The sequence below is a fragment of the Spea bombifrons genome, chromosome 2, assembly GCF_027358695.1.
Source record: "Spea bombifrons isolate aSpeBom1 chromosome 2, aSpeBom1.2.pri, whole genome shotgun sequence".
NCBI classification, from domain to species: Eukaryota; Metazoa; Chordata; class Amphibia; order Anura; family Pelobatidae; genus Spea; species Spea bombifrons.
The window spans coordinates 2,980,056-2,992,371 of NC_071088.1; the positions used below are offsets into that span (position 1 = coordinate 2,980,056).

General features: G+C 43.5%; 1 protein-coding gene and 1 non-coding gene across 2 annotated transcripts in view; both read right to left on the minus strand.

Annotated features, from left to right (window-relative positions):
* Positions 1-12,316, minus strand: part of CFAP44 (cilia and flagella associated protein 44) — a 29,411-nt gene that overhangs the window by 12,660 nt on the left and 4,435 nt on the right. Inside the window, exons 7-19 of the mRNA XM_053457385.1 lie at positions 11,877-12,041; positions 11,227-11,382; positions 10,774-10,821; positions 9,857-9,956; positions 9,637-9,731; positions 8,734-8,943; positions 8,216-8,326; positions 7,849-8,001; positions 3,785-4,006; positions 3,067-3,209; positions 1,798-2,077; positions 1,412-1,467; positions 413-575 (exon numbers count right to left, since the gene is read on the minus strand). Of these exons, the coding sequence (XP_053313360.1) occupies positions 413-575; positions 1,412-1,467; positions 1,798-2,077; positions 3,067-3,209; positions 3,785-4,006; positions 7,849-8,001; positions 8,216-8,326; positions 8,734-8,943; positions 9,637-9,731; positions 9,857-9,956; positions 10,774-10,821; positions 11,227-11,382; positions 11,877-12,041 (1,902 nt within the window). The remainder of the gene's footprint in view (positions 1-412; positions 576-1,411; positions 1,468-1,797; positions 2,078-3,066; positions 3,210-3,784; positions 4,007-7,848; positions 8,002-8,215; positions 8,327-8,733; positions 8,944-9,636; positions 9,732-9,856; positions 9,957-10,773; positions 10,822-11,226; positions 11,383-11,876; positions 12,042-12,316) is intronic.
* On the minus strand, positions 10,305-10,390 carry TRNAY-GUA (transfer RNA tyrosine (anticodon GUA)). Its single transcript is given in 2 exon segments — positions 10,305-10,340; positions 10,354-10,390. It is a non-coding gene; the product is annotated as a tRNA-Tyr (tRNA).

Below are 12,316 nucleotides of genomic sequence, written 5' to 3' on the forward strand. Positions count from 1 at the left end.
GATAGACATACGGCTCCTGAATCTAAGACGAGACCAACGACTGATTAAGGTTTGAGTCTTTACAGCAGGAGAAACAGGCAACTAGACGGGGGCCGGATGGGGCCGATCTGCTGGCGGGTTCTAGGTTTCTTTGTATCTTTAGCATACACTCTGCCTAATCAACCAACAGGGCATTATATATTTATATTTTTTGTTACATTGGGGGGCAGTCAGGGAAGGGATTCGATGATTTTGCCCTGGAATTCCCTCCACTAGACAAGACCCCATTTTTAGAGCATTTAGGAAAATTGAAGGGTAGAACAAGAATGTAGGTTTTTGTCGTTTGAGTGATAACTGTGAGCCACTCGCTCCTCGGTGTCACCCATCCTGTCAGATCAGCAGACTTTATTTGCCCCGATGTTGGGACACTTACCGCTCGGCTGAGCTGCATGTGAGTCGGCAGCTCCGAATTCTTCCTCAGCAGCACCCGGAACTCATTTCTCAAGCTCTCCAGCGTCCGCCTCTTGTTGTCCTTCTTTACTTCTGCTGCCTTCACCATCAGGTCATACTGCCTTTTCTGCTTTGCATTCTCTATGCTGCTCAGAAAGACAAAAAAATTATATCTTATATTATATATAAATGATTTATTCGCATATCATACAAGGTCTCAGTGACCTAGGCAGACCAGCTGATTAATGCGACCCTATGGGGAAAGGGACTTCATTAGCATAAGATGGACTTCATTAGGTCTGCCATAAAGAACTCACAAAGTGTGGTGCTTCAGGAGGTGAAGTCACCTAAAATATCTCACGACTGCCTGCAATGGCGGCTGCCCGGTCTACAGAAGTTACAGAAGATACCAAATCAAACCAAGCTTCCTCCAGCGCGGAACACATTACTGTCTACAACACAGACTCATACTCAAAGTAAAATGATTCTCTCATGCTCACTCACTGATACTCTCACTCATGCTCACTCACTGATACTCTCACTGTCTCTCGCACCAAAGTGGCATCCTCTCCCCCGTTCCTCCAATCAGGGGAGAGGGTTACATGGGGCTCCGCCTTTTTTCCGAAGTACTCCTATAAAGCTTTGCGTTTTCTAGCAACACCGTGCTTCTCGCATAATTCGTAACCCCAAATTCCAATTATTTTGGAACTTTCAGGCGGATGAAATCGTGATTTAGATTTTAACAGATCCAAATATGCACTTTTTAGATAAATGGTTCGGAAACCAGTAAGGGAGCATGATTTTAAAAGCGTTTTTTGAACATAACTGGTTAATATTGAATCACGAGGGCAACGAGAAGCCCCGGGAGACTCCCAATTCCTACACAGCTAGTTTAAATTCTTGAGGGATCGACAATGGTTCTGGTCTCTGGGATGGAGGCCTTTCTTTGTGTTAAGTAATTAACCCCTTTGTCTCATGTTACCTATATGCATTTGGATCATCGATATCTTCTGCTGGCTTCTCTCCTTCCAGGTCTCTCTGTGGCGGGAGGACACAGAAAATGCATTAATACAGATTACAGGCAACACAGGGGGCGCTATAACAGAACATAACTGGTTAAACCTCATTTTTATCGATAAAATGTACTGATCCGCCACGGACTAAGGAGAATATACACGGATCTATAGATTAGATCTATAACAGACATCGGTAAGCAAAGCACTCTTCTATTTGGAATTTGGGCTGTGAATTCATGTGACTGTAACGACGACGGACGTTAGAGAGACAGCCAGTGTATACTGTATACTGTTACTGTCCCATTAGCCGTTGACAGTTCTAATTGCATGGGGTATAACCATGACAACATACCCTCGGGGAGGGCACTTTTGTCTTCTTCTCTTTGAGATCACGCTCTATATCTTCCATGGATAGGATGCTGAAGGTGAAGATGTTACTATCTGCTCCGCAGGTCACTAAATACTGATTGTCGTAGCTGCAGCAGATGGCTTGGACGTGTCCGTACTGGTTGTCGTGGACGCCAAGAGACCAGTAACCTTGCATGGAGTGTAGCGAGGGGTCGTTGGCTTGGAGAGGATAGACCCGGATGGCGCCGTCCTGCATCCCGCAAAAGAGCAGCTGCTTGCTGGAGCTAAAAATGCAATAAGAAACACACAGGCAGCGAATGAAACAGCCAAAAAGAAACACACAGGTAGTGAATGAAAAATCCAATAAGAAACACACAGGCAGTGAATGAAAAATCCAATAAGAAACACACAGGCAGTGAATGAAACATCCAAAAAGAAACACACAGGCAGTGAATGAAAAATCCAATAAGAAACACACAGGCAGTGAAGGAAAAATCCAATAAGAAACACACAGGCAGTGAATGAAAAATCCAATAAGAAACACAAAGGCAGTGAATGAAACATCCAATAAGAAACACACAGGCAGTGAATGAAAAATCCAATAAGAAACACAAAGGCAGTGAATGGCACAACTTAACGCCATATCTCATAAAGATGCTGATATGCGGGATGTACACAAGGCTGATGTACACCAAGTCCTAGGTCACTCAGTGCCGCGCAGGCTTAAGTTCCCCACTCCCCCAGTGACGTCCCATTCACGCTAAGGTCAGATGCCGAAAAACACACAGGGATCTCTAGCTGGGTTATGGGGAGAGGAACTGATGCCCTTCAACTGCAAACCTTGCCAGAATGTCCATTAAGGGACTGTTAGTCTGGATTTGCCCGCTACAATTGAGCGCTGGATCAATAAAATTATTTATTATTTATTTATTAAAATTATCATGATTATAATACATAATAATACATATATAATAATAATATTATATATATAAATATATATATTTTATCAATATTAAATGTATTATTATATTAATTATATATAATGTATTATTATTTTGAATTATTATTACATTATGTAAAATTTACAAATTCATTAAAAAATGACATTAATCCATAAAACTACTGTATCTGGACCAAATATTGTTAAATCAGAGATTACATGAGGACTCAGGCTCTTCTCTTCTCGCTGTAACACTACGACTCCCATCAGTCTAAGGTTGGAGATAATTTATAAACCGCTGGTATATTCTATCCCATCCTGCCGTGTTTCTACCTGAAATGCACTTTGTGGATGGGGTTGTGAGCAGCGTTCTCGATGGGAAGGGCAGATCTCGGCTCGTCTCTTCTTGTTATAGGGTCGGCCGCCTGGTTCTCATCAAACTTGCACAGGTAGAGGAATCCAGAGTCATATCCGCCCTATTGGGACGAATGAAGACGCGATCAGAGAGCAGAGATACTGCTATTAGCAGAAATCCGTAATTAACAGTTATTTAGCGGATCTGGTAAATCTACTCAAATAAACATAATGTGACAACCAAGAAAGGGGGCAGCACAAAAAAGTACATAAGTGGAACAGCCTCCCAGCAGAAGTGGTAGAGGGTAATACAGTGAGGGGATTAAACATACATGGGGTAGACATACGGCTCCTGAATCTAAGACGAGACCAACGACTGATTAAGGTTTAAGTCTTTACAGCAGGAGAAACGAGAGACTAGACTTTTTTTTCACTGTGTGTGTCTATAATATGCAATTTCAAATACAGCCAACATTGCGTCTCTAGAGTATAAAGGCTCTCTGGAACCATTTACACCCTGTCTGGATCCTTCCTGTCCTCTTCCATTCAGTCCGTGGTGAACGCATGCTGAGTACCGTGCGTGTTGCCGGCCACTTGCCTCGACTAGTCCCCTCGGCTTCCAGTTGCCAGCCATCTGCTGGTTTATCACAGAATCCAAATAATAAAAGTAGTTGTGTAATTAAGTGAAACATTATACCAGCGACAGCCAGAATTCTCCTGGGGAGGCGTAAAACCCACAGAGGACTGGACTGGGTTCCTCAGGAACATAAAGTGGTGGCAAGGGCTCTTCCTCATCTCCTGTCTCCTGCTGCAGGTCTTCTTCTGTAAGATCCGCTCCCTTCTGATGCTTCAACCTGGCTTCCATCTCCTGCCTCTTCTTCTCCTTCACCTCCCGCCTGCGGGCCAGATCCTCTTCCCTCTGCGGAGAGTATATAATATATAATATGAGGAATATACAGGATATAACGGGTTATAAGGAAGGGATTAGTTATACGGGGGGAGAGTATATAATATATAATATGAGGAATATACAGGGATATAACGGGTTATAAGGACGGGATTAGTTATACGGGGGGGAGAGTATATAATATATAATATGAGGAATATACAGGATATAACGGGTTATAAGGACGGGATTAGTTATACGGCCGGAGAGTATATAATATATAATATGAGGAATATACAGGATATAACGGGTTATAAAGACGGGATTAGTTATACGGGGGGAGAGTATATAATATATAATATGAGGAATATACAGGATATAACGGGTTATAAGGACGGGATTAGTTATACGGGGGGAGAGTATATAATATATAATATGAGGAATATACAGGAAATAACGGGTTATAAGGACGGGATTAGTTATACGGCCGGAGAGTATATAATATATAATATGAGGAATATACAGGATATAACGGGTTATAAAGACGGGATTAGTTATACGGGGGGAGAGTATATAATATATAATATGAGGAATATACAGGATATAACGGGTTATAAGGACGGGATTAGTTATACGGGGGAGAGTATATAATATATAATATGAGGAATATACAGGATATAACGGGTTATAAGGACGGGATTAGTTATACGGCCGGAGAGTATATAATATATAATATGAGGAATATACAGGATATAACGGGTTATAAAGACGGGATTAGTTATACGGGGGGAGAGTATATAATATATAATATGAGGAATATACAGGATATAACGGGTTATAAGGACGGGATTAGTTATACGGGGGGAGAGTATATAATATATAATATGAGGAATATACAGGGATATAACGGGTTATAAGGACGGGATTAGTTATACGGGGGAGAGTATATAATATATAATATGAGGAATATACAGGGATATAACAGGTTATAAGGACGGGATTAGTTATACGGCCGGAGAGTATATAATATATAATATGAGGAATATACAGGATATAACGGGTTATAAAGACGGGATTAGTTATACGGGGGGAGAGTATATAATATATAATATGAGGAATATACAGGATATAACGGGTTATAAAGACGGGATTAGTTATACGGGGGGAGAGTATATAATATATAATATGAGGAATATAAAGGATATAACGGGTTATAAGGACGGGATTAGTTATACGGGGGGGGAGAGTATATAATATATAATATGAGGAATATACAGGATATAACGGGTTATAAGGACAGGATTAGTTATACAGGGGGAGAGTATATAATATATAATATGAGGAATATACAGGATATAACGGGTTATAAGGACGGGATTAGTTATACGGGAGGAGAGTATATAATATATAATATGAGGAATATACAGGGATATAACGGGTTATAAGGACGGGATTAGTTATACGGGGGGGAGAGTATATAATATATAATATGAGGAATATACAGGATATAACGGGTTATAAGGACGGGATTAGTTATACGGGGGGCAGGGCCGGCCTTTGGGGTGTGCGACCTGTGCGACCGCACAGGGCGCCACACTCCAGGGGGCGCCGCCGCGGGGTCCGCCGCAGCGCGGTCCGACGCCCCTGCCGCCAGTATGGGGGCACCCGGCACCCCTCCAGAGACGGACAGTAATGTCCGCCGCTGGAGGAGCAGGCTCGCAAGGGAGCAGTATCGGAGGTCTTTAACAGACCTCCGATACCGCTCCCTTGTGATCCCCGCGGCAACAGCTGCTGTGCGCCGGGGTTTGCTGTGAGATCCCGGCGCACAGCACTGAAGCCGCGCCCACCGGTCTCCGTGCCCTCTGACCCGGAAGAAGAGAAGACAGAAGAACTAAGAAGAAGAGCGAAGAGGAGGCAAAGAAACTGAAAGAGGAAAGGTAGGAAAGCATAGAGTGACAGTGAGAGTGGATTGGTGTATATGTGTGGTTTGGTATATATGTGTGGATTGGTATATATGTGTGGATTAGTATATATGTGTGGTTTGGTGTATATGTGGATTGGTATATATGTGTGGATTGGTGTATATGTGTGGATTGGTATGCGTGTGGATTGGTATATATGTGTGGATTGGTGTATATGTGTGGATTGGTGTATACGTGTGTGGATTGGTATGCGTGTGGATTGGTGTATATGTGTGGATTGGTGTATACGTGTGTGGATTGGTATGCGTGTGGATTGGTGTATATGTGTGGATTGGTATATATGTGTGGATTGGTATATGTGTGGATTGGTATATGTGTGGATTGGTGTATATGTGTGGATTGGTATGTGTGTGTGGATTGGTGTATATATGTGGATTGGTGTATATGTGTGGAGTGGATTGGTGTATATGTGTGGATTGGTGTATATGTGTGGATTGGTGTATATGTGTGGAGTGGATTGGTGTATATGTGTGGATTGGTGTATGTGTGTGGATTGGTGTATATGTGTGGAGTGGATTGGTGTATATGTGTGGATTGGTGTATATGTGTGGATTGGTGTATATGTGTGGATTGGTATATATGTGTGGATTGGTGTATATGTGTGGATTGGTGTATGTGTGTGGATTGGTAAGGGTGTGAGAGTGATGGGTGTTATGCTGTACCATTTCCAATGTATTTTGCATTATATAATTATGCTCTAAAGTACATCATAACTCCCATCACTCTATACTGTTCCATACAGTGGCAGAGCTGGGAGGCAGAGGCCTTGCACCCTCACCGCAGGACTTCTGAAAGGTAAGTGAACTTCAAAGAGGGAGAGGGTAGATAGTTAGGAGGGGGTAGATAGGGAGAATGGAGTGAGACGGGGTACATAGGGCAATCATATTCCTATCATGCCAAGTAGTCTACGAGTACATCCTGGAATCTGCGGGCATGATAAGAATGTGATTGCTGTTAATTATATATATATATAAATATTGTTATTTAATTGTTTTGTTATGTGTTATGGTGTGTGTGTGGGGGGTCATATTCGGTTTCGGCCAGGTAAATGCTGCACTTTTGGTTTCAGTCCAGAATTCGTTTCGGTGCATCCCTACTACTAAGCCAGACAATGAAGTGGTAGGCCTACACCACATCAATGTTTGGCGTAGTATATAGTGATTGGGGTTTTGTTACAAGTTTTGATTCCTTTCTTTTTTTGGGATGGGGGGGCGCCAGACGAGTAGTCCGCACAGGGCGCCAGAACACCTAAGGCCGGCTCTGACGGGGGGAGAGTATATAATATATAATATGAGGAATATACATATATATAACGGGTTATAAGGACGGGATTAGTTATACGGCCGGAGAGTATATAATATATAATATGAGGAATATACAGGATATAACGGGTTATAAGGATGGGATTAGTTATACGGCCGGAGAATATATAATATATAACATGAGGAATATACAGGGATATAACGGGTTATAAGGACGGGATTAGTTATATGGCCGGAGAGTATATAATATATAATATGAGGAATATACAGGATATAACGGGTTATAAGGACGGGATTAGTTATACGGGGGGAGAGTATATAATATATAATATGAGGGATATACAGGGATATAACGGGTTATAAGGATGGGATTAGTTATACGGCCGGAGAATATATAATATATAATATGAGGAATATACAGGATATAATGGGTTATAAGGATACGTTGGTCTGCGCGCCCCAAGGTGTCACACCTGCCCAGCTCAGTGACCAAACTCCCCTTACAATAAAAGTCCGCGACAGCTTGGTACATGTGCCTTTGGCCCTTGTGTCCCTCCCATGGGATAATGCAGCTGGTGACTGTATAACTCGGTTGTCATACTGAAGGAATACAAAGGTTTTTTTTTCATACCTCGATCTTGGATCTGATGCTGCAAAACCGGAAGTACTGTAAGCGAAGGTCAGTGATCTCGTAGCTGACGGCGGGATCTCGCTTCTCGGCGGCGGGTGCTGGGATCTGGACGGCACATCCATTCTTACACAGAACCAAGAGCGTGTTCTGTTCCTGTGATGACAAGAGAATACAAAACAATAAAATCTACTGACGTTTCTGATGTAACCCAGCAGACGGCAATCTTTTGGGGATCTCTCTGTGGTCGTTACCTGGGACCATCCCTTAAAGTATACGCAAAGTAAACAGACACCCCATAGAGATCTTTGTTAGACTTAATGACCGAGAAGACACTTAAACTCTCTTGGATAATCTCCCTGGGACTCACGTGAGACGGAGGAGACCAGTGAAGCTCCCTCACCGGACCCGGCACACAAACAAACCCGATAGGCTCATATTTGTCTCCGACTGCAAAGAAGAAAACGGTCTTGTCTTCACTCTAAAAAAAATATATATATAAAAATGTAAAAATCAATAAAGACGTCTTCGTGGGTCTTTCTGAAATGAGACATTATAGCAAAAGAATCATCCAAGTGGAATAAGAGCATCTGAATCTTGGTAAATTAGTACGGTTAGAGCTCTTTGTAGGCTCCTTCCTTTATATCCGATTGTACCTCGTATTTAATTTCATCATTTGTTGTATGAAACGTAATAAAACAAAACGTAATAATTAGAAGGCAGTTCTCGTATGGTATAACTTCAGCTCAGGTCTGAAATGGGGGCATCATATACGTGCGAATGGCTGTAAATTCAGTTCATATTAGATTATTATTGTATGTTATATATTATTAGTTATAATAAGGACCGCGTGTATAATATAATATCGCATGGAAGGCATTTATATACCCCGGTGGCCAGGATTTCTCCGTTGCGTTCGTACGCCAGGGCTGTGACGGTTGCGGTGTGCGGTTTGAAGGCCTGTTTGAGGTTTATTTCGGCGCGGTGGCTTCCTGGGCGTCCGGCGACCAGTCTGAGCCCCTGGGGATTGTATACTTCCAAGATACGCACCACGCCGTCCTCAAATCCTGCTGCGAACAGGCCGCCTTTGGGATTGACCTGTTAAATCGAACACATAAAGTAACTACCCAATAGTACATTGCACTATTGATAAAGTTTAACCATTTAATAGCTGCTTTACCCACCTAGGTTAGATAATATCAGATGTAGTAACCATGAAATAAGAAAGGAAACCAACAGGTATGGCCCCAAAGCCTCAGGTGCCTGATCTTCTTGGTTGGAGTCTCAGTTATTTAAAATATGGCCTTCGAAGGCTAGGAACAAATAGGGAACCCTAACATTAACCCTTAACCAACCCTAATCCTAACCCTTAACCCAACCCTAACATTAACTCCTATCCCTAACCCTAACCCCTGACCCTTAACCCCTGACCTCTAACCTCCTTCACACAGAACAAGCTGCAAATTCAGACCAACCTCATGATGGCTGTTTGTTCCCTTACGGCTCAGTAGGAGCAATTAACCTGTTCATAACCATGACAGTTTCTGGTACCAAGCTGTGGCCACTACCGCTAGTCCATACACCGCGGGTATATCGGACGGACGCACATCTCCTCTATACATTGCTTGGCTCAGCAGGATGGAGCTTCACAGATAATAAAAGTACTTTTTAATTTGCAGAACCTGCACCCCCCCAATCAAGATTCTGTAACCAGCGGGGTTTGCAGAACAAGTTTCTTGCAACAAAAGAATTAGTAGGATTCTATAACCCGGAGGTAGGGAAGATACTCACCATGCGAGGAGCCCAAACCAAGCATGTTCCTCCCTGTCTGAACCTCATCTCTGCAAGAGGATTCTTTCCAACGAAGTCATAGATCCGGACGGACCCTTCAGAGGTGGAATTAAGGAGAAGGTGATGTGCTTTAATATCTCAGGTTTGCACGGGGAACATATGACGGATGATAAGCATTGAGGAATCGCCACGGTAGACGTGGATCTGCCATTGTACGTACGGTCAAGTGAAGTGGAGGCCATGAGATGCGTGGATGGAGAAGCGTCCAGGGCTGTAATATTCCCGGAGTGGAAGGAGAATAGCCGCTCGGGGTCCTGCGTCTGGAAAAAATCACTTGTGCTTAATGCCAGAATTCTGGGTTTCAACTCTGATTCTGTTACTGAATCAGAACAGAAATACAGAACCTGACGGCAGAGCAGACCCATCTGGACCCGTCTAGTCGCCCGTCTTTTCTTAAACCTTAATCAGTCGTTGTCTCGTCTTAGATTCAGGAGCCATATGTCTATCCCGTGCATGTTTAAATCCCCTCACTGTATCACTTCTGCCGGGAGGCTGTTCCACTTATCTACCACCCTCTCAGTAAAGTAAAAACGTTAAAGGTGCCTGATTTGATACCATAAATAAACACAAAAATTTTCAAATTATTTTGCATCAACAAGAAAAAAAAGTCCTTCGAGCCGGAATCGAACCAGCGACCTAAGGATATCTGAGCAACTACTACAGTCCTCCGCTCTACCAGCTGAGCTATCGAAGGATCCAATAGAGAGAGCCAATCCTGCGTTAGTATCCAATACAGAGAGCCAATCCTGCGTTAGTATCCAATACAGAGAGCCAATCCTGCGTTAGCATCCGATACAGACAGCCAATCCTGCCTTAACGAAAGCTTGATCTTTAACAAGTGACCGGGGATCCAGCCATTTAAAGGGGGGGGGGTCGGAGTCATAAGAAGTTGATTAGAAGAGAGTAAGGTGAGGAGGGGACGCCAACATTTTGTGAGTCGTGGAGCTGTAATTAAAGTTCACCCAGGACCAGACTGATATATATGACGGGCGCCTGTCGCGCAGGTATTAGAGACCGGCAACCAAGAACTCCCGCATATCCGATCACGGCAGAGCGCAAATAATCAACAACACTTACTATATTGGAAAAGGAGAGATCCAGCTTCCATATGGCTCCGTTGGCGTCCTGCAAGTAAAAAAATGATAGAGCAAGATTAATAGATTACGGTAATTACATCACAGAAAACGTTTTTACAAACTTGCCAATTATTAAAATAATCTGTCTAATGATTGGAGTGACGATAGGGACCAATGAGGATCCGGGGACCAGGAGCCCTCTGTTTTTTCGGGTAGGTGGTCCCGCTGACGTAGGTGGGCAGGTGGTCCCGGTGATATCGGTGGGTGGTCCCGCTGACATTGGAATACGCCATGGTCGGAGGGGAAGTAGGCAGGGAGTTCGTCTGTGGTGACCCAGAGAAGCGGTGCGTCACCCGGAGTCTCTGGGGGACGAATCCCGGAGACTTGCCAGGTATACCTATATGTGATAGGGGGTCCTACACATGAGCGAAATGTATTGTAGGGGGTCTTATACCTGTGCAAACCACAAAGGTGAGTCCGGATCCATCACTTTCACCATGAAACGAAGGTTCACGTGCTTTCCGACCAGCAGCTCGTTCATGGGCTCCATCTCCAGGAGTCCCGTATCGTCGGCCGCGTCCGCCGTGTCCACCGTTTCAAAGTCCCAAACCTTGTTCCAGAAAAGAGAATTATGAGCCCCCGCTTTATCATTTGTATTATATAATGCCAGCCATTTCTCACTGAAAAGGTATCATTTCTCCAAAATATATTTATAGAAATGTAAAGTCTGCTGGTAGGCGAGGCTGATTCTGCCCATATAGTCTAACCCATCCTTCTGTAAAGACTCAATTCTTAAGCCCCCCAAAAAAACCTTAATCAGTCGTTGGTCTCGTCTTAGATTCAGGAGCCGTATGTCTATCCCATGCATGTTTAATACCCTCACTGTATTACCCTCTACCACCTCTGCTGGGATGCTGCTCCACTTATCCACCAGTAAAGTAAACCTTCCTTCCATTCAGTTCATTTAACTAATGTCTCTCTCCCAACCCCCTCTCTCTTCTTTCCTCCAAGCCGGACACACTGAGATCTCTTAGTCTTTTCCTTATCATTTCATTTTGGGATAAGCTATAAACTACTCGGCGCGTTACAAATCTGAGCACTAACCCTAACATATCCGTCGGTCCCGATGGTGATCAGCTCGCCTTCATCCAGGACAAACTGGTTAATGGGTCCGTTGTGGCAGGGTCTGCGTCCTTTCCGGCACAGCTCCACTTTGATGAGACCCCCTTCCCAAAGTAACATGTTCCCCCATTCCGAGCCAGAGATCACCTGTGGTTAAGAAGGAAAATCAGGAAGCCATTTGTATCTAAAGGTGGAATATTCAGCCCAAACATGGTTTCCAGCATTTTAATGATCAAAAAGATGTTTTGTCTCTCTTTCCAGATAAAGAATCCCGCACTCCTTGGAGTCAGTAGGTTCTCCATGTCGGAGGTTAACCTGGGAGCTGGAAAAATTCAATGAGGGTCTTCAGGGTCTGATGACAGGAAAGACCCCAGCAGGTTAAGCAAAAATATCCAAAAATGAACATTTTAATCACACATCTG